The sequence below is a fragment of the Scedosporium apiospermum genome, assembly GCF_000732125.1.
Source record: "Scedosporium apiospermum strain IHEM 14462 chromosome Unknown SEQ_SAPIO_0066, whole genome shotgun sequence".
NCBI lineage: Eukaryota > Fungi > Ascomycota > Sordariomycetes > Microascales > Microascaceae > Scedosporium > Scedosporium apiospermum.
The window spans coordinates 410,098-437,898 of NW_015971767.1; the positions used below are offsets into that span (position 1 = coordinate 410,098).

The following is a 27,801-nucleotide window of genomic DNA, read 5'->3' on the forward strand; positions in this document are numbered from 1 at the left end:
ATCCTGAAGAAGATTTCTGAGACCCGTGACAAAGGTAACCCGACGAGAACTTCAAATCTCCATGCCACATTCTCACTAGATATAACAATGGTTGAGACGGTCATGTCCTGGGACTCTACGTCCCAGACAGAAAGGAAGAGAAGAGAGAATGGAGCCTTGGATGCGTTCTAAATATATGAAGTGCTGGGTGATGTCTCCTTGCAGTTTCTTCTTTTCCACACCTGATTTCTCATTCTCTTCTTGCTATACATTAATCTGTGAATAGTCTCATCCGAATACCTTCTATTGATTTTCTATTTGTCGTAGAAGCGGGTTGAAGTTGTGACATCATGGCATCGCGAGGCTGGTAGAGACTGCCTGTATCAAGGTTTGAAAGGGTCTTCTCTCGAATGGCACTGGTATGCGGCCGTTGAAACCTGGTCCAATATTGTGGGCTTTGCTGCTTCGTTTACTTTACTCTTATTTATAGGAGCCACGTCAAAAGCTTACTTGGTATGTAGGATAGCGCGGCCAGTTTGCCTCACCAGATATATATATCGTTGGCCTTGCCAGCTCTCGGTGTCAATGGATTAAACCCGGCCTCCCATGTAGGGATCAAGAAAGAACGGAGCGGACGCAGGAACTGCTCCATCTTTGCGTTTTCTATCTGTATAGCACGTCTGTGTCTCCTACAGGAAGGAGATGGAGAAAAGAGCTGCGGCATATACCCGGGTTCCACCCTGAGATCGTCGAGTTCTGAAGTGGTGTGTCCTGAATCTTGAGATCTAGCTTTCCATGTTTCGTGATGATTAGCATTGCCAGAAGTGTTCTATCAGGTCGATCGAAACGCTAAGCCGTTCATCTACTCTTGTGCTCGAGCCTCAATAATTCGTATCTTCGCCCGGTGCTACTCTTCCCTCCATTGAAGACCATGATGGCGAGGAACCGCTCCCTCAGCCCCATGGGATATAGTTCACGACGCAAAATTAAACGATTTCCTTAGAATACACATCCAGATAGATCATATCTCCATCCACATAAATCACAGGAAAAGAAAAAAAAAAAAAAAGGGGGGGGGGGGGGGGGGGGGGGGTGGCTATTGGCACCCGGGTTCGAACTAATAACCTCTAGGAATATCCATTAATCCCAGGATGTCAGGATTCCATCCTCCAGAACACAATAAAAAGACATTGAAGTCAAAAAGGAAAGGCCGAAATAGAACTTACAAGCGAAATAAAAAATTTTTTTTTAAAAATTTTTTTTTTAAAAAAAGGAACTTCAAGTGCTCCCAGAGGAGGGACATTACTCCTTGACCCTGGCCATGACTCTGGCCATTGAGCGCCCTCGAACAGTTACCGCTCGGCCAGGCTCACGGTTTCGTTGCTACGTGAGCTGCACGGTTGCAAGCTTCACTCGAAAAGTTCCTTATACGTCTTCTTCCAGTAGTTTTGGCGGGGAAGAGAGGAGGAAGGAGTCTTGGGGCTGCTTGCACGCACCCTCCTCGTTGAAGTCGTCGTTTTCTGGGCTGCGAGCGTGGAAGTTTTGGCACTACGGGACATAACTCGATAAGGCTAGGAATCTGGAATCCTGAGAGTGACTTTTGCTTGATTAGGCAAATGAGGAGGCAAGGGTGACTCCCTGGAAACTCCCTCGCCAGTGTTTACTCTGTTGTTATGATGGCCTGGCTGGGCAATGCGATCCTTGGTGGTCTCGCCACATCACCTTGGTCCCTCAATTTGTCACTAGATCCATCAAGAGGAAGAAACAGAGTCCATAGGCCTATGATCTCCGTTGGATTTCTATCCAGCGGGGCGGATATATACGTCGGCTGGGATGCTTGCCGCTCGCTATCCGCATGGCAAAGCGGAGAGCCGTGACTCCATCCTAAAACCTCGCCCTAAGGACTCAGTCATGAAAACCTCACGAAGAGGAAAGAGTCCGCATGTCACTTGGCAAAGCATTCCAAGATGTCCAAGTGGCTTCAATGCCCAGCCCAAGCCAGTCCTCGTCCTCCAGACAAACCTCTCTCACTCCGTTTCTACTCTCTCAAGCCCATAAACCACTTTCCCCCACACCGGATAGCATTCACCTCCTCTCTTCCTCACTAACAGCCCAAGTCATAAGCCATTAGTAGGACTTCACTCATCACCCATGCCCCCCGGAAGAAACCAGCTCCCGCCGCAATCCATAGGTCGTTCACTTGGCCATCTGTAAGCCGACCATACCAGGATCCAATCGTAGGCTCCAGCTTGGCACCGCAAAGGTTCCCCATCCCCCCACGATTTCAGCATCGCTCTTCCTGCCGTACGAAAAAGTAGCGCGGCCATCCGCTTGGCGTTTGCATAGTCACCCACGCTGGAAAGAAAAAAAAGAAAAAAGAAAACAAAGAGCTGAAAAAAGAAGCGCATGTAGAATCTCGGTCATACTGCGGGCAAACGGGGGCGAGAGAAGCCGTCAGGTGGCTCTTCCCTCGTGGCCATTTCCACGGCGGAGACTTCTTGCTTTGAGTTGGGAGACGTGCTTGGCCAAACGATGCGTGGCTTTCTCCCCCGTGACGGGTGACAGCGAAGCAAGAAGGAGAAAAGGGAAAGAGACTTGGAACAGAAGCGCAGAAAACGCAGCAAAATCCCGCGGAAGAGAGAACTGGAGGGGAGCTCTACAGAAAAAATGTTCAGGATTTACAGTGAGAAAGAAGATAACCTCCACACCCCCCTTCGCGTTTTACATGCCTGCGAACTACCACCGGCAAGGAAAAGCCGCCTCAGCTGTTGGAGATGCAGGGAAAGCGTTCTATCGTCTCAAGCAATCTGTAGGATGGCATCTTCCAAACACCTGGCGTCGGGCTAACGCATGATATTCTCCTAGGCAGAAACGGAGAGAAAGAGATTTACGAAACTCCCGGTGCATGCTCCAAGCCCAGCCTACTACATCCCATCTCTCATGATCTGAAGCAAAAAGCATCCCGTGAACACCCTGCAGCACGCCGGCTAAGGAACTGAGAAAACATGGATGCAAGTTCTCTCAAGTGGTGGCAAAAATGATGCAAAACTAAGAAAGAAGAAACAGAATCACCATCACCAGACCAAAGCAGGCAGCTCCTGCATGACGCCGTCGGTTTCTCCTCATGCTCACGCCCCCTCATCCGCCTGTTTTGAAATCTGCAGTCCTCCAGAAACACCATTCTCACTCTGACAGGTCGTTTGGATCCGGAGAAGAAGTCAAAGGAGAGGAAATCCAGAGCAGACAGACAGACATGGTGGAGAAGGAAGAAGAATTAAGATTTTCCAGCATGGTCTAACACCTTTCTGTCTATGCCTTTGTTCCTCCCTATCGCTTAAACAAAAGGGGACCTTGGACAAAACGTCAAGATGTTAAGCTTCTTTTCAAGCTCAAGTCATGGATAGCGGGTTCATGCTGTTTCGACGCCGTTCCTAAACATCTTGAAGAGCTTTCTCAAGGGTCTGAACACCACGTTTCTAGTGAACACTTTTTTGGCTTCAGTTGGCATGCTTCTCTCTCTCTCTTCTTGCATCTAGGTTTGAGGTTTAGGGCAGACAGTAGAGTGAATACTGGAGTAGAGTAGCCCCTTCTTCAAAACACCCGTCTCTTCGGGGAGGAGCCGCTATCTTCATCTGTGCCCATCAGACTTTGAAAGGACATGATGACTGACACCAAGATCAGCGCTTGCATGATGTCGTTTTCCCTCTGGCACTACTTCCCAACACCTGTCTTCTTGCACATACCACTCTCTCGACAGAGGGGGCCGAAAACAAGGCGAAAGGAGAAATCACACCTCTCGCTGGAGAGGACCAAAGAGACCGCAGGGAAGTCCGAATAGACTTCCGTTGGATAACCCCAGGCAACGGAAGGGCCAAGCATCATGATCAGCTCGCTCGACCCCTCCTTCGCTGGCCAACCGACTCATGAGACTTTGCCCCTCTGGTGAGAGCTAGTCAGACAAAGTCCAGCTGTTTTCCTCGCCACCGGGCCATCAGCCGAGGGCACATCGTATTGAGCCGAAGAGAGAGCCAGCGCAATCAAACCTGGCTCAATAGATTCTCTCCATCTCAACAGGTTCATAGAGCATAAGCGTAGCAGCCTCCATCAGCAATGCGACACTCCTTCTCGTAATCCCACATCGCGTCGTGGTAGCCCCGTATTGTATTGTCACTAGACACACAACACGTCTCCATCGCATAGACATCCCAATCTCCCGTACAAGACCTACACTGGCACACAATGCCTCATTGTCTCGTTCCCCTGATGATTTCAAAAACACGCAGAGTAGCATCGCGGACAAATCCAATACCCGAAAGACCATCTCATCTCGCCGGTTCCAAAGCTCCTTAAACAAGGTACGCACCTCTCCCCCTTGGTGAGCTCGGATGGACTCGAACACCCTCGTGTGAATCACATTAAGATGAATATCCCTCCCTAAGAAACAAGAAAAGGAAAGTCAATTACCACCTTGGGTCTGGGCCTCGTCCCCTCCGTCTCTCGAGTCTGAACACGGTTTCCTCGATTCACTCCCCCCTCTCCGCCGGCGTAAAGTCGTCTGGAGCAATGCAGCTTGATGACCCCCCTTTAAGCGGGGACCTTGGGAGCTCTCCCCTCATCAGACCCAAATAGGATATATAACGTACACTAGAAAAAGAAAGTCCCGGGTCTCTTTGCTGGTTTCACCATACCAAATTCAGCAGGATGGGGAGAGGGGCGATGGGGGGCCGATGGGACAAGGGGGTTCAGTTGAACAAAGGATACGTCTCAGTGCTGCAAGTAATTAAACTGAGGGGCAATAGGTGTAGAGAGAGAAAGATAAGAGAGACAAGTAGGAGTAGACCTTGTCTGAGACCTGGGGGCGAGGGGGAAGAAGGAGGATCAGGAAAAGAGAAACCCGTTCCTGGAGAGGACAGGGATTGATCGAGGACCGGTGCGGGCCATGGTGAGGACAAAGTGCGTCATATGTCCGAGCATGGGCGGAGCAGGTTTCTGATGCCAAATGTGTGTGCGAGTGTGAGAGTGTGTGAGAGGATTCGCTCGAGTCCCTACCCGGAAAGGCGTAGCTGCAAATAGGGTAAGTGAGAAACTTGGGGGGGAGTGTAGTGTCGATCAAGCCCAGCTTTCGGAAGCCGTCGACACCGGACCGTCGCAGAGCCCAAGTTCGACCGGTGCTCCGGGAGGAACGGCTGCGGGGAATATCGATTTTCCAAAGCACGTAAGTGAGCTTGCCAAGTTGTGCTCTTCTTTCTTTGCTTTGCTTCCTGGGCTTTTACGGGTTTGGCCTTGGAGACCTCCAATATCTCCACCTTTCGTATCTGTGGTCGTATTCTTTCTGGAGCCGCTTGGAATACGGCTCGAAACCAACAGGACGCGGAATTGCGAAAGAGGGGAGAAAAAACAAGCAAAGAAAGGACTCTCAGGCTCTCGACTGAGGCCTCAAAATGACATTTCCATCATGAACACCGATCCTGATGCTCACTCTTCCAAGGTCTGTCTAATTGCTGACCATCGAGTCTAACGCAAATGCAGGAGGATAGAAAAAGAAAAGGAAGATCCAACGACACAAAGTAGCAGCAATACAACGTCAATGCCCTCGAAAATAAGAAAAGAGAAGGAGTCGAAATGAAAAGAAGAGAGGTGAAAAAAAGAAAGGCGCCGCCAATGGTTCGCCAGGTAAAACAAGCCCGCAACCACCAAAATGCACACCACCACAGACCACAGGCGACCTCACTCCATCGTCAATGCCCTAAAAATGGCCCAAGTGCAAGCACATCATAGGAAACGCCGTACATGGAGCCACCACGACCAATGCAACATACCGAGAAAATGCACTGCGACTTCGTACACTAAAACCGCCTGCTCCATCGCATCCCATAGCGTTAGCGGGCTAAGAATGACAATAGCACGGCTCTTTGCTTCTTCTGGCCGTTGCTTTTCTTCCAAATTCAGCCGAAATCGCATGTTAGCGCCCAACAAAACAACTTGCAATTTGCTTTTCCCACGTCTTTCCTAACCCCCGACTGCCGCGTTCGCTAGTGACCAGGATGAGGCAGGAAGTACGCCACTGCGCTGTTGGTTCCCGTGAGAAGAGGAGTAGAGCAGCAAGGAAGGTCTGTAGTCTTCGGAGCACACGCCCCTCCCTTATCCTTCTCGCTCTCAAGAAGTAGTGTACACTACTTCCTCTGGCTCTTATGCAAGGCTGGTTCCCATATTCACTCCCCACGAACTACTTCGCACACTACCGGGTGCGGGCGGGCGATCCTCCCACTTCGCCTGCACCTGCACCTGCACTACTTCGTACTAGCCCGTCTTTTCATTTCCCCACTGTTCTTCTTTCGTCCTACTCTCAGTTGCTCTGCGAGCCCGTCCTAGTGTGTCGTCAGCTGAAACCTATTCCCATTGTGGAGGTCGCTAAAATCGAGAGAATAGTTGGTTCAAGTACCACCTGATTGGCACAGGTCGAAGAGGGGGGAGTAAGAAAATTCCCGACAGGCTCGGGACCGAACCCAAGGATATGAAGCGAATGCGTGAATTGGCTAGGGTCTCACGTTTTTGTCGAATGCCAGAATTGTCCAGGGCTAACGACAGGCCTTTTCCAACTGCTTCGAACCGTGATATCCGTGATGCGCAGCGTCGATTGCCAGGCGAGGGTTCCGGGTCTCTTTCTCGCACATAATTTGGACTGCAAACGCACTGCCCAGAGACGTTCGCACCACCACCAACCGAACCCGAGAATCCACTGAAGCAACCTCACCACATTGTAGGCCAGATCGTCCTCTCATCTGCACCCCAGGGAGTGTCTCGAATAGACTGCTCGTATCACCTTACTTCTTCTCTGGCTCCGCAACCACCTTTTCCTTGCATCTCCTTCATTTTTCTTCCTCGTATGGATCTCGCCTGTCGCACTTCATAGCTCGGTTTGCATGCACTCGTCTTGCTCAAGTCTACCAACTACTAGTGTACAGTAGCTACTGAGATGGTGGATGATGGCCAAGCTTCATTGTGTACTTCTGCTTACCAACATGAACCTATCGACACCGGGGCGTGGCTATTTCCACCCTCTTATCTTCGCCATCCTTGTCTCTTTTGTTGCCAGGGGTTCCTGGGCACTTGAACGCGGTCTTTACTGATCGCAGTCTAGTCAGTGAGCTGATCCACGGCCAGCCCTTCGTATCCGCGATTATCTGCTAGGGTCCTCATCCCGCTGGGTAAGGTTGTGTAACTCATATCCTCCTTCCCGTCTCCGGCTCCTGGGAGCGCAAACAGAAGGAGAAGATAGTAGAGGAACTCTTGTTGGTGACCTGAGCCTCACTGACGCATGTTTGGCTTGCCACATGGAATAATGCCGACGGAATGGGCCCGAATGCCCTGCCAAAAAGACTGCCGAGCTCCCGAGTGAGACGCGAGAGCCGAGTCGTCCTGACCGTGGACAGAATCCAGAGGGATGGGTGCTGCTGAAGTCTACCTCTCTCATCACAAAATTGGGTTGCTGGCGTAGGAACGAGACACCAGATGGGTTCCTGAAGAAAATAAGATTGGCAGCCCCATCCGATGTCTCTGAACACGGTGCATCTGAAGAATGCGCCACCTTTTCCCGTGCGACGTACCTGCTGAGCTCATTGAAGGATGTAACTTGTACTGGATTCCCTGCAATTGGTAAATGGTGTGGTGGTGTGCCTCACATTTGCGTGCCTTGTTTGAGCAACACCTGAAGAGGACATTGTCCGTGGGTACTTCGTAGCACGAACTCCCGCAACCATTCCAAGATAATCGAGCTACCTGCGATTCATCCGATCCTTGGTCTGTTCCCAAGCATATCTGTATGTGCTGCCCCTCAGTTCCATGCCGTGTCACGCCACGACAGCCAATAGCTTATGCGTGAGGTGCTGAGTAGGTTGGGAAATCAAGGACCGCAAGGAGAAGTAAGAATTCCGCAAGGTCCCAAGAAGGACAACGTCCTTCTATGGCAAGAACCACCACTTATGAAATGAACATGTGTTGGGGAGACATATTCCCCCTTCCCGGAGATACGAGACATGCGTTGCCCGGCTGTACGAGCCAAGTAGACCGAGCACACCATCCTAGATCCTACTATGTGTGCCACGTCCTTCACCGAGTAGTCCGCGGTCAGGAAAGCTCGGTTATCGTGGCCCCTCGTTCAGTGCAACCTTTTTTGCATACTCTGTTTCTGCTCGCTCGGCCTACAACGGGCGACGACTGTCATCGACACATGGGTTTGTTGGCGTGTTCCTGCAGAATTTCCTCGTGGAGAGTGAACCATACATTAAATGACTGACAGTAACCCTGGAGACTCATCCAGAGGAGGGCGGAATGTGTGGCATCGATGACATTCAAGGGTCCAGAGACGAGCCATCTCGACTCCTGGAGAAAAAAGAAAGAAAGAAAGAGCCCCAGAATGAAAACAGAGTCTCTCCCATCTCCAATGAGACTTCCCTTGAAGGAAGATTGTGGCTGCCATGGAAAAATCATGGAACGTATGCAAATGTGATGTAAGAATGTAGAAGAATTAGAAGCTTCTCAGCTAAGCCAATCCAATAAAATCCAATATCTAGCATGCAGGTAATTCTGGACATCCCCGGGTTTCTGACAGGGTTATGGCGGAGATAGGAGGTTGCTATCCTCGCCCTGAGCTCGCAGGGTGGCTTAGTATTCTTCTGACTTCCTCCCATTGAGGCTTCTCGGGAAGCAAACAGGATGCTTCGACATACATGCAGAAAAAGCAAAGGGTTGGCAGGACATCTTTCAAAATGAACCTGGAAGCGGAACACTTTAGCGAAGCCCGAGGCCGGGAGGGGCAACCTTGCCCGGGGGATCTTTCTTCCGAACTTGATCTGATAGTGGCGTAGTAATGTGAGGTTGATGGCGCTGGGGACGAACAAAGACGGAAAGGACAAGTGCATGGCCGGGAGGGGATTGGGATATTACATGCAATGTATTGAGAAGAGAGGAGGTGAACGATTTTGAATGCCGAATGTCTAATTCACCGCCTGCCTTGGCCTGCTGCTTGATTTCTGCGCATGCATTCGATGCTGAGCAGCGACATCAACAACACCAACATGGGCATAGGGTGGCTGGGCGAGCAGAGAGATGGTGTTTCGAAGTGGTTCCCCCCAATTCAGAAAATACCAATCATCTCCTTAAAATCTCATTATCAACATGCATGATAGAATATTCTCGGACTCGCCTACATACACCCGTGGTTTCGAGATAGCAACCAGCCCTCCTTTGAACAAGTTGTCCGTATTTCGTACTTTTGAAGTTGTCGTTCGTCAAGAGCATGGAGCAAGATGGACCATGGGACCGGACAGGGACAGTCCTGGCTCCCGCTAGCCAGTGTCACCTTGCAGGGTTGGCATCGACTAGATTAGATCGATGTACCCTGGAAGGCTTCAAGCCCAAGAAAGCCGCTAACCCATTCGAGACCTTGGCTGTCAAATTTAGGAATCGGACTGGCCAGGTCCGACAAGTGGGGAGTCTTTCATGATGGTCTGAAACGCTCGCACGAAGGAGTCTACGAAGTAGTCCAGCGCCCAGGCACCCATCAACTGTATCGGTGCTAATTTAGTAATTGAGGGCACTCGTTTGCTCGTGTCACCGGTCGGCCGTGACAGGACGAATCTGTCAGGGATTCCAACCCCACCAAGACTAGGAACGCTCGGCGGGATGCTCGCTCCCCTCTTTGCCAGTCTACTTAGTGGAACAGACCGAGATCGGCCGAGAAAAAAAGAGAAGCGGCGGTCCCGATCCCTTTCTGTCCGTGATATGTCTATTTCAGGAAAAACCACAGGATCAAAATGTCCTCGGCTCGGCCAGAGATTTCCATCACTTGCAATCGTCCCTGAAGTGACGGCACGCCTTGGCATGTTCGGTCCGTCTAATAGTTCGATGGGCTATTGAAGGCCAGAAATGGCCCACCCGAGACGACTTGGGTCATAGGAAGGTATTATTAGTACCACATCGCATTGCTTTGTCAGGTGTGTCAGTTGTGGCTTGGCTCGCTTTCCACTTGCTCGAAGTGTTGCATCATGTAGAGGGCGTGAGAAGATGGGCGGTCATTCCTGATCAGTGCACTCACTTGTATCCTTGCTTATCAGTGATCGGCCTTATCCGTCCAAAAGGCCTTGTCAGATCGAGGAGAGGGGCGCTGTAAGGTCGATCACACTGAAGCGGCCTAGGGCTGTCGAATCGCTTCGGGTGCATCGATTTCTCAAAGGGGACTGACGGGTATGCCAAACCGGATCAGGCCTGTCAGTCTGCATGCACTTTAGCAGTCACCCCCCCTGCACGAGTCAACCAGACAACCCAGACGAGGCCTCGAAGTTGCTGGCCACGTTTTGCAATTCGTATCTTCACCTCATCAAGGAGCTGCAGCATAATACGTTGCCGCTCTTATCAACCAAGTACGACTCGTCTTGGTAGTTTGAGGAGGCATCCAGAAAGCAGTGACATGAACTGCATTTTTTACCAGAGGACCAACCCCTCGTTCCAGGTCCAGCCCCAGGGGTTCAAAGCTCGGATCGCAGACGGAGCCGGCCAACTTGCTCCGTACCCAAAGGGGAGGTTCAGCAGCCATCGGAGTAATTGAGAAGTGGCGGGACGCCGCCGACGCTACCCTGCTCGAGGGTAAGTAATGATTTGTGACCGATTCGTTTTGGGTAGAAATCATCCCTTCGTGACAGACTACCCGTATGCGTCGTTGATGATCCTATGCCTCTTGCCCGCAACGAAGGAGGATCGACAATCGTTCTTCGATCTCGTAGCGCCTCTTGATGTGATAGATGGCGAAAGTCTTTCAATCGAGAAAGCTTGGGTTTCTATGGCGGCGGCAGTTCGTTCAGAGCCCACTCACATTGATGCAAGTTGCGAGGGGCTCACCAATGAGCAGCACCAAATTCACCAGTGCTGATGTGCTGCTTCCCCATTCAGAATTAGCGGTTGCGGTGGGCCTTTCACGGTGAGGTACGAAGTACTTCGTGGCCCGCTGGTCGAAGAGAAGAGCAGGTGCGAGCCACGAGGCGTCTTCGCGGTCAGCCTAGGTCAGCTTGTTCAAGTAATCAAAACCATTGTTGTTTGCAAGCTGGCTGACTTCCCTGCCTTAATGACCCCTATGGCCTGGCCACCCGCTTTATGGTCTAGACCGGACCAATACATTTTGATGCTATTCCTATCAACGCAGCCCGTAGATTGTACGAGGCAGCTCCTGCCATCAAAAGATGAGGCATCTCCACATGCTCGAGCTTCGAGTGGAGGGTCCTTCCCTGGCGCGGAACCGCAACCAGGAGCCACTGGGGGAAGCTTCGGCAAGGACGATCGCCTGACAGGGACTCCCCTTCTGAAGGACTACGAATGTACCGAGGTACACAAGGAGATTCCGTCTACGCTAGCCGGCCTGACCTTTCAACTAATTTTAGAGCAAATAGCTTGAGCCATTGAGCGGTACCTGCCTCGGATATTGCCGTCCAACGCCAATCCAGGAACAGCTGGGCTTCTCCAGACTCCAGTCCCATCGCAGAGGACGATTAGATTAGTTTACGAAGTCTAAGCTTGCTTGGGCTCTGGTGGTAATTGATCACTTTCGCTGTCACTTGGCATTCCTCAATCATTCGCGCTTTTCCAGTTGGCTTCCAAACTGCTCCTCTTAGTGACTTGGCCCTGCCGCCTGCTCTGTTCTCTCCACTGGTAATCGTGCTCACCCCAGGTGACGTCACCATCCTCTCGGTTGTCATTGGTCCCACCAGCAAGAACAAGGCGATAATGCCCTTGTTGCGACAATATGGACTTCGCGTAAGCGTCAGCACAAGTCCAGGTGCTGAAATGTCGAGAACATGGATGTGTTGATCAGTTGAGAATGGCTCAATATGGGTGATTCGGCTGCTCTCAACACCCGCGCGTGTAATGACAAGTGATCGGCGGGCATGAGTAGTTCAGAATCGGACCTTTCACACGTTGTGATTCCAACAACAGATCCACTATTGCGCTTTCTGTTGCTGAATCTGCGCCTCGGATGTATCGCCCCGTACATGAACACATTCCTGCAATGTATGAGGTAGGTACAAATGCAGGGAATTTCTTCATACCAACAGCCGTTCCGTTAACCTGACTTCCTCCCAAGCTAAATATTGCCAAACCTATCGGACAAGTGTACGAAGTAGATGAGGAAAGGCGGGGCAATATATTTACCTCCCACACACACACACACTCTCTCTCTCTGTCTCTCTGTCTCTCTCTCTAGAAGGAGTGGAAAGGGAAAAGAAAAGAACGGAAAAATCCGAAGCAGACACTCTGACATTACCTAGAGGGCAGATACTCAAATTCGACACCACCTGACAGCTGAACTCATTGAGGCGTCGATGAATCTCTTCCAGAAGGGTCGGTGCCCATAGAAGAGTTTTTGATTGATCAATCAATTCGAGAGATTGATGTGCTCATGAGTCGGCACCTCTCACGCTTTCCCATTAAGGGTGTGCGCTAATGACAGCGGCCGTCTCATCTAAGCAGAACTGATTCGGTGCAATTGCAGGAACTCGGTCGTCGATATCCGATCCCGTGTCAACTTCAGTCCCGTAATTAGCTCAAACAATGCCTTGGAGTTGATCCTCATTCTCGGTAATTTCGCCTTTGCCAACATAGAGCCTTTCATCAAACGCAAACCGTACCGAGCAGAGCAGCCGCCTGCATCTGGATGGCGATGAAGCGAGTAACTTGGGAGAAGTATGGATACTTGTAGAAGATAACCAAGAGCGCCTTCTTTACTTGGTATGCATGTGCATGAGGATTACAGCGGGTCCTTCCTTTTTACATTGTCTTGTCCTTTGTTTCCTATTCTCCAGGTTCCTTCCTGTTCCTGGCTATCGTCGCTTATCGGGAGGTGAGGCAGATTAGATTTTTGGCGGCAGTAATTTCTGGTGGAGAGCAAAACTAGCTCGCCGAGATCTTCAATGTGCTTCTGTCATGCTCGCCGCCGGGCTGTAATACCTCAATCACTGCCGAATGATGCTGGCAGAGGGAAGTACCCAAGTGACACTCACTGACCAATGATCCTCACCTTCCATCGGTGTTATGCAGTATAGCGGTAGCTACTGCCCATTTTCACCATCAATTATCTGCCTAGAAATTTAGCTTCCCTTTGGAAGGAGCAACTTCTGCAGTGAATCGTACATTGATGTCGCCTCCTCGCACGTCTTCTTGACAATTCGTCAGGATGAACCTGGCTGCCCATCTCATCTCCATACCCCATTCGAACAACATCGAATGGCTAGTAGTGCCTCGCCCAGGAACTTATCCCCATTCTGATCATTTCTCAATATTCAAGTTTCCCCGCCCCTGCATATGAATTGCCTACACAATAGTACCCGAGTCCAGATCACTTCGATAGCTTCTTCTTCCCGCCCTCCTTGACACCCTAAAGCCACATGTGCAGCCTCTTGTTCTGTAAAGAAAACTCCCAATGACAAACATCGCCAACTGCATCAACGAAAAATGCCCGGGATAATAACTGCAGCCCCCAGAGCTTCGGAAGCTCCGTTCAAACACGTAAGTCTGTCTGATTTCCTATCCCAATTCCAATTTCAATCTCGCCCAGCTTGCTCGGAGTTCAGTCCGACGGGCGCCCCACTCTCAGTGCTAAGGAGCGGCCTTCGACGCTAAGGAGGCCTTTGAAAGGTCTTTCGATTTCGGTGCCCCTTACCGACCTTGCCCGAACATCGATGGCATTGTCTAATACGGGTATCTCCTCTCTGACCATTGCCTACTCACCTGCAAAGTCATCAATATTAGCGGCCCGCTGGCTAGCCATTGTTCTGATGGGAGCTAGGGGAGGGAATCCAGTTCGTTTTGGCTAGCCAGCACGGCTACGAAGCCTGGGAGCGCCTGGACCGTCGAACCCTACTCTCGCACTGCATAAAGAGTGGCTGGATGGGGTCTCTTGTGTTCGTGCAATTAAGCGATGCTGGTTGATTCTTGACAAACGATTACTTTCCCCAAAATACCCTCTAAATGTACGTGCTAAGCTTATTAGGTAGAGGTAAACGAAGCGAAAACGCAGACCGTCAACCAAGGAAGTCGGGAAAAATCAACTGAAAAGGGCCCGAATAGCGCCGACATGAATGCTGCAAGGCCGCAGAAGGAAAAGTAAAAACGGCCATCAAAAAAGCAACCACACGGGCAAGAACAGGATTTGGGCCAGGCAATCATCGCCTGGCACTTCGTACGCTACGACGGTCGTGAGTAATAATCAGTCACCGTGCAATTGCAACTATTTGCAACTGCAACGCAACCTGCAAAATGGCCAGCGACCAGAGCCCCCCTAACAGAGAGCAGAACCCATACTATTGTATAGATCCCATTGCCTGTGCTCCAATATCCGTCGGTCCCACACTCCGGGAGATGCAGAAGCTTTGGCCAAGCCTGGTTCTCGTCCCTGATATATTCAAGCGAAGAGGTGACAAGGTGTCCCGACGACTACATCCGCAATGGAATGAGTAGTCACGGATACCCCAAGTGGCGAGGAGTGGCAGTGCCTTCTTCCAGTCGGGCGACGGCCGAGCGGCCAGTCTCGACCTTCGAAATGCAAATATGAGAGAGTCCTCACTAATAGAGTCTGGAGAGAGTGCCTTTCAGCTTCCCAGAACAAAAGCTACCCTAATCGGGTTAGAATTCCTGGTACGCTATGCTTCCATGGGCTGACAGTTTACCATCGCGTTGCTACCAATTCCGGTGACAGCCGTCTGGTCTCCGCTTCAAGCTCCCCCCCCCCCCCCCCCCCCCCCGCGCGCGAAGACACGCGACCTAGTGCTCCCTAAACACGATTTTCGACCTCATTAGAGGCTCACCTCTGGTGAACACGCGACTAGATTATTGACTCAAGAGTCCAGAGCTCAAAGGTCGAGCGCGTCAATTCCAAGGGAAATCGTCCCCATTCCTACGCTAGACCTTGAATCCTTTGTCTCGACCTCTCCCGTCGAGGCAATGGTGGTTGAGACACCTTCGCTACAATGAGGACTCTACTATGAGGTAGTAGTGCCTGCGTCGGCCTGGTCTGCAGTCAGCAGGAGTATCATTCTTCTAGAGTCCTAGCGTAGGGAAGTAGTGTCCTGGTGGCAGAGCGGCAATCGAGTAGTCAGGCCAGACTAGACCAGGCGGGCCAAAGTTGGTGGATTGGAGACTGCAATGCTATTGTTCATTGACCCGTCGACCCTCCCCACCTTCAAGCAAGCTCCTGCTCACGCCCACTGCTTTCGTACTAGCAGAGTACGAAATAAGTAATACCAGGTTGAGCGATATCCTTTACTTTTGTGATCTGCACTGCTACTGAACTGGTGTTAGCGCACCCTCCCCTGTTCAGTAGTAGTTCCCCACAGGGCCCCCCTGGTCTCCCGTCCATTGCATCATTGCGTTCGGCGAACAGACCCAAGCCTGCCTCTTAAGTCCAGGCAACCGATCAGCTCACACCCTTGGCGTGCTACCAACTCGCCACTGGATCAGCACCTCCAGATGAGCTGCAAACAGAGAGGTCCGTTGAGGTCTAAGTCCGTCCGTACCATACAGAGCCCTGCACTACGAACGCCCACTTTTGTTCTTTTCAATGCCTGCTCTACTACCCTTCTGCTTTCCTTCTTGGCGTTGGCATCCTCGATTCATAAATCATGGGAGAAATAGGTCCCCTTTCCAAATTCATTGCCTCTTCACTCCGGCCAGGCAAAGTTTCCAAGAAGCTTGCGTGGGGAAAAGCTGGAGGCTCTTAAACGCGGCCTGGCGAGAGCCATCAACCCCTTCTCTTGTCTGAGACTATCTCCTGTGAACCATTGCTGCGTTAAGACAAGGGAATCATGTTTTCAACGGCTTGGAACATGAATACACCCCCCCACCCCCTTCTCCCCGTCAGTACCGTCTCTACACGTACCAGCTTCTCAAGGGCTTGGCCATAGCTCCTCTCTGAGTTCCCAAGTGGAGCTCAGTCCCAATGGTCTCCGAAAATCCCCAGGTCTACTCAAGGAAAAAGAAAGCAAGAAAAGAAAAAGGAAGCAACACCATCAATAGGGGGATCGGGAGAACGAAAATGGATCCCCCGAAGGTCTATTGACTTAGGTGAGAGCAATGGCATTTGCAGCCAGAGACCTACTCTGACAACGATACACATATGACCGAGCACCCTCTTGGTTCAACACCTACTTCTACCTCTTCTCTCCTCCCAAACAAGCTCGCACCTGGAACCCTAGAGACACCAGTCTTGATCTTGAGTTATCTCAGTTGGTGCAAAACATGCTGTTTCATTGATTCCTCTCCTTCCACACCGTACTATCTGTCCTGTTGTCTTTCATCCAACATCCTGCTGCTGGACGAACCATTGACGGGACGCGACATTCTTTTTTGATTGCAGCCCGTCCAAGAATTTGGTAGCTAGCCATATGCGAACAGGTTCGGCATACCTGCAGACAGGACGAACGAAACGTTTGAGTTCATCGCTAACACTGGGGCCTCGCCTCCCGACAAGCCCAGTCCTTCCTTTATTATTTTTCTCAGAGCAAAGGCTCTCTTAGTGGGTGTTGCCCATAGTCGTTCATGTAAGTGGCGGCCGCCAGGCATCAAAGTAGGGAGAGGGTATCAATAGAGGATCATCTCCTCTCTTCACATCACGTTTTCCTCCGGAAACTCTCGGACTTGCAAAATCTCGTATTATGACATTTCTTGGGGACCGGTACTAAATGTTTTTTGAAAAGCAAATCAACCTTGAACTTTCATTCCTTTCCGCTACGAGCGCCGGTCCCAGGATCTTGTCAACTTCCCAGGATCTCATCCGTCAACGACTTGAGCAGATATCTTTTCAACCTGATATAACGAAAGCTAAGAATCAACGTTAATCCTACCTTGGGCGAAACATCGAGCCTCTTGTCAATCTCATCGGCTGTCCTGGACGTTCGTACACACCATTTTGCACCCACGACATCCGCTCTTCCCCCACGGACCTTGCCAATTCAAGCAACGCAATCATCTCACCCTTCCTTGCGTAGGATCGGCTAGGCTAACACGCATCACTTCGTAAGTGAGTCCATTGAGTTCACTGAGTCCGCTTGTCTCAGCTCCATGTGAAGAAAGGGGGGGCGTTCCAATGGAATTGATATTCCTGACTTGCCGTATAGGGAACGAAGTTTAATAACCTCCATCGCCTGTTCCATATTATCTCTCACGCCTCTCTAGACTATCACGCTTAATGTCATTTGCCTCAGACATAGGAACAGAGACAACAAAAACACCAAGAGCAGCAAGTCCAATAACAACAAAACAACAACAACAACAACAACAAAGGCAATCTTCATAAGACCGAGTTATCTCTGAACAATAAGACCCCGTCAAGACCTCGTTAACACAAGTTTGGCAACGCGTTTTCACAACATCCAAACTAGAGCACCGAAACAGTGGCCATCACCTCATATCATTTCACATTTAACCCTTCTAGAGACTGTTCCAAAATCCATCAGCTCGAATGTCTTCCGTAAAGTTCGGGGGCTCGTACAAGTTGTTCGAGGTTAGTATGAACCGAACCCTATGTCAATGGGAATCAACTTGACCATCATCTTTCTCTAGTGTCAACTCAGATTTTGAGATATTCTGATGACACACACTGACAACACCCTTCTAATTCGAGGTTGCTGACTTCAAATGCTATAGCCGGAAGTGCACGCTGAGAGGCCATTCATCGTTGGAGTAGACGAGAGACTGGACTCCCCAGAGACTGCCGCCCTCAAGTACGAAGAAGCAGTTGCGAGAGCAAACGGTGGTGACATTCGTGGAGTGACTCCTCCTAGCCTTCTCTCAATGGCGACATACGCAAAGGCTCCCGCAGCTGTCCATGGTATGTTGGGTGCAGGTGTGCTACTTCTATTCAAGACCCCCGTGGTAGCAGGTGGGAAAAGGGGGAAGGAAAAAGGAAAGGACAGGACGTGGTAGAAAAAAGACTAACATGAACGTGCTTCCCAGGCTTCGACCCGACGAGGAGCTTCCAGGACTCCCCTTACACCCATCAATACTCTACACAAGCATACCCAACTCAGGCGTCGCAAACAACAAGCCAACTTAGCCAGGACTCTTTCGACTCAACAGCCACGGTAGGGAGCGTGGCCTCATATGTGTCTGTTGGCCCTACGGTCCTGTCATACCGACCCACGACAGGGTCATTCGGCACCAAGGTCCAGCTTCGGGTGTCGCTGAATGCGACGGGTTCTTACTTCTTCATTGCCTTTGGTTCCCAGAAGTGTGAGGCTCAGATAGAGAGCAGCTCACAAGAGGGTAGCGAGCTGGTTTACACGCTGAGCTGCCTTGCGCCTCAGCACATGGCCACTGGATGTCATACAGCCAACGTTCCGGTATCACTAGTGATTGAAGGGCCTGGTGGTGAGGAGATCTCGAGGACGGAGCTGGGTCAGTTTCTATACTGCGACGCTCAGCCTGGTGGTGCAGGTGGCAGGCAGGACGATATCACGAGGAAGGTATCCAAGTCACCTGGCCAAGGCCAGACTGAGAGCCCGCCCAAATCCCCCATCCAGCTACGGTCCGATTCGACGGCGACTACAAATACTTACGACTACCCCGTGGCTTCGCAACAGCCGGCCCAATCGCCGTATGCCACGGCATTCCCCCAAGGTGGTAACAACACCATGATCAGCACCTACAGAGCTAGTACTACGTTTACCGACCAATATTCGAGAGTGGCGCCTCCCGCCCTACGGACACCCGCCGGAGGGTGGCCTTCGTACAGCGCGCATCTAGATGCCAACCGCAGTCCCGCCGCCATTCACCACCACACTGCGATGACGAGGCCAAGCCTTACACCTATGCCCCTGTCCGCGGGGGGGTCCATGCCGCAGCTCATCCGAACGAGCACTCTCCAAGCCGGCGCGCACGGAAGCGGACAAGGTTACAACCCTTACGCCTTGTACCCCAACAAGGCCGTTTTGGAGATTGTTGGAAAGCTAGATACCATGGCGGAGAACTGGACGCCCGAGGAGTGGGCCAACAGGAGACGCATCGTGCGCTTCACCAAGACGCAGCACGGATCGACACTAACGACGAAGTTCCGACCGGTCGGCCCCAACGAGAAGCCGGCGAACACCACCTGCATCAGCTGCATCTGGTGGGAGGAGAAGGGAGAACACTTTGTCACCTCGGTCGACACGATATACCTCCTCGAGCAGCTCGTCGCGGCGCCGTCGCGTTTCACTGTGGAGGAGAAGAACAGGATCCGCAGGAACCTCGAGGGATTCCGGCCCCTGACAGTCAGCAAGACGAAGGCGGATTCCGAGGAGTTTTTCAAGGTCATCATGGGATTCCCGCACCCTAAGCCCAGGAACATCGAGAAGGACGTCAAGGTCTTCCGCTGGAAGCTGCTGGAGCCGGCGCTGAAGAAGATTATCAGCAAGTACAGCGCGAGCCCCGCGACCATGGTTCCGTCATCCCACATGCTCGCTCCTACGCCTTATCATGCTCTTCCCACTCCCCCGCTCACCGCCAGCGCTGTCGCGCCGGAAGCACCGGGAGCCTACGCGGTGCAGGCGCCTTCGCATCACGACAGCCTCGCCTCGCCTCGGTCTTTATCTGGTAGTTCGAGTACCTGGGGCCAATACGCGCCGACTCACGGCCCGCTCCAGACAATTCCCGGCGCTAGGACGACGATGTCTCCCAATGTGCGAACCACTTCGCCACAATCATCCCTTCGCCTCTCTTCCCTTCCTTCAGTCAGTTCCTACGACAGCCGAACTATGACGTCGGGACCGTACACCACCGCGGGGCTGCACTCTTCTGTCGGGCACGCTGCCCAGGCAGCAGCAGTGGCAGCGACGGCGGCATCGAGGTGGGACGCGACGCCATCTACATACGCCGAGAGTTATCCCAGTCTGAGCACGCAACACAGCCAAGCGCACCACCAGATCTACAGCAACGGCCACTACGATGGTACGCATAGGTCGTAATATCTCGGTGCTTGGCGATTGCAAGAGGGCCTCCACTCCCCTCCCCATTACATTACATGGGAGGGAGGAGGATGCGGGTGCGCCCCGTTTCTATGATAGCGTCATATGCCGCGTGGGCGGGCGGGAAAGCGGGTCATGTCGCCACGACACGAAGGCATCGCCAGAATGCCCAGTGGGTTGGGCGCGTGGACTAGACTGAGGAGTGGTGCATTCGGAGAGATTTGGGGGGGCAGTTCGTTTTCTTTCTTGCTCATCTTCGCCTTATCGAGTGTGTAAGAGAATCAATCAGGGGTGGACTCGAAGTGGGTGTGAGGGTCAGCTGAAGTGGTTGTGCAACCAATCAAGACGGAGGCCAACACACCTTTTTTCTCTGGCATGCTGCATTCCTTTCACACATTGTCCCCTGTCACGATGTTAGTCTGCGGGACCGGTCACACCTTCTTTACTCTGGGACGCCTCTCTTATGATACCATCCGACGGCATTTGCTTCATTGCTTCATGGTTCTTTTTTTCTTCATCTTTGCATTTGATTTCTTCACACCACACCCTTTTCTTCCCTCTCACGGCGCCGCGCGGGATATTATGCATGCGCGCATACTCCCGTGCCTACCGACTGTCTTGGATTCTGTTCTCGGTGTTTATCTTTTTTTCTGCTGTTGCGGTGTTCCTGGACTGTCGTTCATGACGAGGCCTAATTTTTAATTCTACTCGCTCACACTGGCTTGTTGATGGACGGGGCGGTCATCCCAGGACAGTTCCTGGGGCTCCCTCCGTTCGTCTCGGCCAATATCACGATCCATCTTGGAAGTCTCTTTTGTTTTCTGTTTTTGACTTCCAGTTTTTGCTCTCTTGTCGTCGCTCGTTTAATTCATTGCTTTTCTTCGTTTCTCTTGGTTTTGCTTCCTGTAACTTATCCGTCCTCTTCTATTTGCGTCTCTCCATTTACATTTCTCTTCTTGTATTAAGAACTACATACGTCGGAATAGACTGGTACGGTGGTGACACAGGAGGTAGATTGGGGTTCTCGTACAGTTCGGTGAGGTTGACTTCTAGTTTCTTGTCTCTTTTCTCCCTCTTTTCTCTCCCTTTTATTTTTTATCTCCTCTTTTTTTTTTTGCTTGGATGTTTGAATATTCGGGTCTAGCAGGTTATGATCGCTTCGGGTCATTGGATCTCGTGGGTATGTTTGTTTGACTTATTCGTCTTGGGCATGCATGTTTTCTGGTCTGTTGGTCTTGTTTTGATTACCTTTTTTCTTTTCATGTTCCCTTTGCTTCAGTGGGTCTTCTTGTATTGTCTGGAATTATCTTGAATAGACGGACCAAGAGCGTAGAATCGGGGGAGTGTTTATTCTCTTCCCCTTTCTATCCCCTCTGTCCACTCCCTTATCGATTCTTGAAACTTTCCAACGTTGGGTATTTTGATTTCTCGTTTTAAAAAAAATCCGGAAACATGTACTGCCCGAAGGAAAAAGAAATGCGAGCTCGTGTGTTTGTTTGCAACCGGAGTTTAATACTTACGCTTCGGAAGGGTTGTTTGGTTCATTCAAAAAGGTGGTGGGCGACGGGTTATTGCTCCTTGTCGAAACCTACGATACGCTTAATATTTGAATAAGTTTGCTTTGCTTGAAGATAAAAGCTCTGGTTTGTGAAGTCTGAATGTTTAAGTCTCCTCCTACATGGACCCCGAGTTCGCCTTCTCTCGCTCTCTCGAAAGGTATGTACTAAGAGACAAGCACCATGGGGATTTCAACAAGGCAAAGCTGACGAGAAGAGGAATAGGCAGGCGGAAATATTAGAGATACGGCTTTTTCGGTGTGTAGAGCACGGGGTTGGCCGATATGCTGTGCGCCGAAAACACCAAATGATGCCGCGGTCCGAGACGAACCTTTCGCAGTTTGACGAAACGCCAGAGAAAGCTCGTTCGCGCAAGGCACCAGCAAAACTCTATACCTGCGATCCCGTGAGTATGTTCAGTTCATGCGCTTATTTGGAGAGCCATGGGCTAGGAGTCGCCCTGTTACCATGACCTCATGCTCGGGATCCCGCATTGGGGGGGGGGGGGGGGGGGGGGGAAGAGCTCTAGGAATGTGGAACAATATTACATGGGGAATATAGGCGGCACTCTCAGTCCGCGTGTGGGTTATGCCCCGTGCAAGGAGAGATGGAGAGCACGAGGTTTTTTTTCTTGGAAGATCTACTTTGTCCCGACATGCGTCATGCGTCATTTGGGGGAGAGAGTTCTTGGTGTCTGGGCGCTGGACTGCTGGCTCCGCGGCTGAATTGGGACAGATTAGAGGCAGAAGACAAAATGGCGGATTTTGTGCTTGGCTTTATTGGAGAAGGTAGAAGGGAGAAGGGGACACTGCTCACCATTTCCTGCTGGGAATTTTTGAACTCTTTCTCTTGTCTGCGTTTTTGGTCAATTTGTGGATCGTGTTTCCGGGGGTTGAAGATTCTTGGGGTTGGGCCGCCATCTATCTCAATGCAGCAGACGAGGGACAGGGACATCTCGCTCTTCCCTCGTCCATCCGCATCATGGGCTTCGAACTACGTCTCTTTCCCCTCCGTCCTCTTCATGGATTCCCATTGCGAAGCTAATGGACCCAAGAGCTGGCCAAGATCCGGGAATTTCTTAGGCACTCTATTTGGAGAAAGTGGTCCACCCTCCATCCTCCTATCCCCGATTTCCTTTGGCGCTCTTTCTTTGCCCGTTCCGGCTCGGTCGGTTTATTCGCTGAGTTTAATTTATATGCCCCCCGTTCAATTAGAGGAGATTTCTGGATGAGAAATACCTGCGGCGATCTCCCCGGTAGAAGGTGTCCCAAGGAAAATGAAGTTCCCCAATATGCGGCTGCCGGCGCGGACATTGAATCTCTTAGCTCAGAGTCGTGATGGTGAGAGCTTTGGTTATATAGTGGTAGTGTCGGCATCCCCAACCGAGGATTGATTTGTTTTCCCCCCTCTCTCTTTTTGTCCCCTTCTTTCATTTGGAGATTGAGTTTGGAAGTGTTTACTTCTCCTTTCATCTCTCCCTTTCGGACCTGCGGACGATTTGCCCACGTTTCTTGGGTCGAGCAGGCGGTGATCTACGGTTTACTCGCCACGGTGGTTTCGTCTCGCCCAACTCCGCCCCTACTTTGTGATGACAACCGTACCACAAGACCACAAGAAGCTGGAGCAAAGAACAAACTAAGCCTTGGCGGTGGTGGAGGAAAGATAAATCTGGGCCTTCTGGTGGCACCTTCTTGGGGAGGCCAAAGTGAGGCAAGGGATCAAGGAAATAGGAAGGAACAAGGCGTATTGGGGTTCACAGTTCACCTTCCTCCAGTTTCACAGCTTTGAACCTTCCCTAGCTCTTTCCTTCTATTCTTGATGCTGCAAGAGACACGAGGGGGGGAAAAAAACCTGTGCGACTGCTGCCCCAGAGTTCTTGTTTTCTCTTTTTCCATCCCTCAATTGGAACGTTGTGCTGTGATCAACCTTCTCACAATCGTTATTTTCAAGAAGATGAAGGCGACTATCTTCACCGTGGCCCTTGCCGGCGCTGGTTTTTCTTTCGCATCACTCCTCACAGACCTCTTTACGGTAGAAAACGTCTCTGAGCTACCAGCCGGATGGACACTCCTGGCCGACCAACAACCCTTACCGACAGAGCCCCTCCCACTTTCGATATCGGTACGAAATGACGACGGGACGACGCGACTGAAGCAGCGCCTCGCAGAGATATCTGATCCCCGGAACAGAGACTACGGAAAACACCTCTCTCGCGACGAAGTGCGCGCTTTCAGACAGCCTCCTAAGGAGAGGACGGACGCGGTGCTCGCGTGGCTAGAAGAGAACGGCATCGTAGACGCCGAGGTGCATGATGATTGGATCAAGGTGAATTCTACGGTGCAGGGGGCTAAGGATCTCCTGGGCGCTGAAATTGCCTATTACACCTTTCCCGGGAGGATGCCCGTGCTGAGGGCGAGGAGGTACGGAGTTCCTGGGGGAAAAGTGGCCGATGCGGTGTCTTTCATTCACCCCGTGAGTAACTTTTTCGTCGCGACACCCGAGGAGAGCGATGAGGAGTTTATCGCGAGAAGACGAAGGGAGGCAGAAGATGCGAGACGCGAGGCGGAGGGGGCCATGGTTCGAGAGAAGAGGCAAGTTCCCGACGAGCCTATTTATCCTCCCGAGGGATCGACGCCCATCACGAAGCCGCCGTGCTGGAATGGGACGACGCCCGAGTGTCTGAGGGAGCTGTACAATATCAACTATAAACTTGCCGAAGACGAGGACGAGGAGGGCGGAGAATACGGTTCCTCGCCCGAGGTCCTTTATCTCGTGGCGGGATTCTTGGACCAGCACCTGTACCATCCAGACACGCACACTTTCATGGACACATTCGCTCCATACATTCCCGATTCCGTCCGCAACGTCACCGTCGAACTGATCAACGGCGGAGAGGACCCTCAAATCATGTCCAAGGCTGGCATGGAAGCCTCGCTGGACGTGCAATACGCCCTCTCCCTCTCCCATCCCGTCTCGGTAATCTACTCCTCCACGGGAGGCAGAGGGATCAAGCTCGATGGCAACGGTGACCCGATGCCCGAATCCCGCGCCGACAACGAACCCTACCTCGAATTCCTGGAATACCTCCTTGACAAGGAAGACTCCGAACTACCCCACATCATCTCGATATCCTACGCCGACGACGAACAAGGCGTGCCGCACCCTTACGCCCTCAAAGTATGCGACCTCTTCGCAGCGCTGACGAGCCGAGGCGTCTCTGTCATCGCGGCCACGGGCGATGGCGGCTCCCGCGGCGTACGCTACGGCGAGTGTCGAAGCAACGATGGGCTCAAGCGCCCTATCACGATGGCTTCCTTCCCGGCCACGTGTCCGTACGTGACAGCCATCGGGGCAGTCAACCAAGTCTCCCCTCCGCAAGTAGCGAGTTTCTCCACGGGCGGGTTCAGCATGTACTTCGATAGACCCGCCTGGCAGGCGGCGGACGTCGAAGACTACATCGTGACGCTCAACGGAAAGCTAGCAGGCCACTATAACGACACGGGACGGGCGATTCCGGACATTTCGGCCATAGGGGTCGGATATCAGCTCTTCTACGGGGGAGGCCCTGGTACGGCAATGGGGACGAGTGCCAGCGCGCCTGTCATTGCGAGCATGTTTGCTCTGATTAATGATGCGAGGATGAGAAAGGGTTTGGGGAAGACGGGATGGTTGAACCCGAGGTTGTATTCGAGGGAGGTGAGGGCGGTGGTGGATGATGTCGTGGGAGGTGTGAGTGCTGGTTGTATTTGGGATGGGGAGGCGCCGGGAGGTTGGCCTGCTACGGCGGGGTGGGATTGTGGAACGGGCATTGGGGTGCCGAGGGATTTTGAGATGTTGTTGGATGTGTTTTTGAGAGATCCGAAGGTTGGAGGGGAGGACGATGAAGATGAAGATGAGGAAGATTTGAGCGAGGGAACAGAAGAGTCTCCATAGACGAAATTCGCCGAGTTTAAGAGGCGCGATTGTACATACAGACGGAAAAACTATACTGTTTCTTCTGTATATTCATAAAAGAGATACGATTTTCATCAAGTCCCCCCATGCAAACCACCTGCCAAATGCAAGAAATGAAGTAAATGAAAAACGGAGAAAACCTAAAACCACCATAACCCTCATTTTCATTTCGACATGCGCTCATTACAGAGACAAGCTGATGCAACCGTCCGACGAATCCTCCTGGAAGATGCCCGCGTAGATTAACCCCTCATCGATGCCCGCCTCCTGGAAGCCGTCCTTGGTGATGTCGCCGGCGGAGTCGGTGGGTTTCTTGAGGACGCCGAAGTGGAATTGGCCCTCGCCGCTGACGTCGTTGTCGATGGCGTCGGTCTGGGCCTCGAGCGGGTCGTCGCCGGTCGAGTACAAGACTTGAGTCGTACTAACAGACGGTGTGTCAGTGGCATATCCGAAACTGCAACACACATACACACACAAGGGACCTACAGAGCATCAAAGTCGAGCACGACACCAAAGTTATGAAACACCCCCGCCGTAAAAGGTGTACTAAACAACAACTGGCCCTGATTCACATTCCCAAAAAGCTGCAGGGTATCCGGATCAGCCGTATTCCCGCCCAGAATCGTGCCCGTCTTCAGCACGAACTGGTTCGTGGAGAAGTCGGCGCTCTCGAGGAAGACGAGCTGGTACTCGTGGGACAGGTTGAAGGCGCGCGCGTTGTCCTTCATGAGGCTGAAATGCAGGGTCTTGACGCCCGTGGTGGAAGGGTCGGTGCCGTCGTTGGAGGCGGGGAGGAGCTCGGCGCGGCGGAAGCCGGTTTGGATGTTGTCGGCGGAGGGGGCGAAGATGGAGTCGTCGGAGATTGTGACTTCGAAGGGGACTGTGGCGTCGTCGAACTGGGAGAGGGGGGAGAGGGGGGAGAGGGTTAGGATGGGATTTTGAGAGAGAAGGGGAGGAGATCATTGTGGGTAGCCTTACGAGGGAGGCGCCTATCGCGGGGAGCTGGATGAGCTGGCTGAAAGCGAGGCCTGCAAGAAGTGTTAGCCGTAGAAACTTCGTGCTGCCATTCTCATCACATCGCGGAGGTGGGATTACCTTGGCCGAAGACATTGTCGGGGCTGAAGATGTTATTCGCCTGGTCAAAGTCGGCGGCTGCGAAGCCATCGGGTATCCTGCCGTCGAACTGAAGAGTGCATTCCTGGGCTGACACCAGCGGCAGAGCAGAGAGAAGAAGAGACAGAAGCGCTGATCGAGGTGACATTGCCGATGCGTTTGAAAATTAATCCTATCCTGAGGATGAAGAAATATAAAAAATGTATATATATCAAAGAGGAAGAAAAAGAAGTCTAGAAGCAACTAGATAGAATACAAGTGAAGTTGAACACCGCCGAGAAAACCTTCCAAGAGAAAAAAAGAGGAACATCCCAAGATGATGGCGACGATCGTCCCGTTAGATCTTATACAATATTAAGCTGGGGTTTCCTGCGGGCCCGAGCCACTTGGCGCCTGCCATCGTGAACTTCACAGTCGGGAAAGACGGCAGGGAATGTCACGTTTACTCTGATCTCTTGACTTCCGAGCCCTCATCTGCAAAAAGGAGCGCTGGGAGGTGAGTTGAGAAAGGCATTGGTGGAGAGGAGAGGCTAATAATATGGTATGCGACGGCGTGCCGAGCAGATCAAACGGAGTCGTCTCAAGGAGTTGCAGCTGGAGGCTTTAGCAAAGAGGGTTTCACGGGACCGAGGACGAGACGAGTTATTGGATGTAATTTGGGTTCGCCCGACGTAGGGTTTAGGCGCGAAAAATGAAGAGTATGCAGGAACAGATCTGTATCTTGAGATCTCGATCTCATCTTGACGTGGCTTGAGATGGCGAACAGGACGCAGGGGGAGATCGCGATGTGGGATGCGATGGTGGAGCTTAGATCAGAATCCTACGGCAGGTGACAACAACTGGTGGAGTCTGTCTGCATTTTGACCAAATCTCACACATTCGCTTTTGAAGTCATCTCGACTTGTAATAGAGGTGAACTAGGCGGAAGAGCGAGTCCAAATGTCCAAATCGATACTGAAATGGCGTTCCGCATTCCGAGACATCGCTGCGATTGACAAGACTCCAGAGGTGAATCTCCTCTGATACGGCCCGGCGTTTTGACCATCGAACTTCGGAGGCCAAGTGGGCAAAAAAAGAAAATTTTGAGAGCTGCAAGGATCGAACTTGCGCGGACAATGTCCATTGCGGATTCGGTATCTAGGTTTAACCTAAACGCAACGCCTTAACCACTCGGCCAAACTCCCGATGATTTGTGCTGTCCGAGAGTGCCCACT

At 51.8% G+C, this 27,801-nt stretch overlaps 2 protein-coding genes and 1 pseudogene across 2 annotated transcripts; 2 read left to right on the plus strand and 1 right to left on the minus strand.

Moving 5' to 3' along the window:
- Positions 1-17,482: 17,482 nt before the first annotated feature.
- SAPIO_CDS1551 (uncharacterized protein) lies at positions 17,483-19,964 on the plus strand (the record flags this gene model as incomplete). The annotated part of the gene is made up of 3 exons (XM_016784795.1): positions 17,483-17,524; positions 17,668-17,851; positions 17,977-19,964. 3 exons carry the CDS (start codon positions 17,483-17,485, stop codon positions 19,962-19,964), a joined length of 2,214 nt encoding a protein of 737 aa, XP_016645552.1.
- A 3,509-nt stretch (positions 19,965-23,473) lies between these two features.
- On the plus strand, positions 23,474-25,453 carry SAPIO_CDS1552 (annotated as a pseudogene; the record flags this gene model as incomplete).
- Positions 25,454-25,657: 204 nt separating this feature from the next.
- SAPIO_CDS1553 (uncharacterized protein) lies at positions 25,658-26,735 on the minus strand (the record flags this gene model as incomplete). Its single annotated transcript, XM_016784796.1, has 4 exons — positions 25,658-25,895; positions 25,961-26,370; positions 26,453-26,502; positions 26,570-26,735. The coding sequence occupies 4 exons, from the start codon at positions 26,733-26,735 to the stop codon at positions 25,658-25,660; spliced, it is 864 nt and encodes a 287-aa protein (XP_016645553.1).
- Between the last annotated feature and the right edge of the window lie 1,066 nt (positions 26,736-27,801).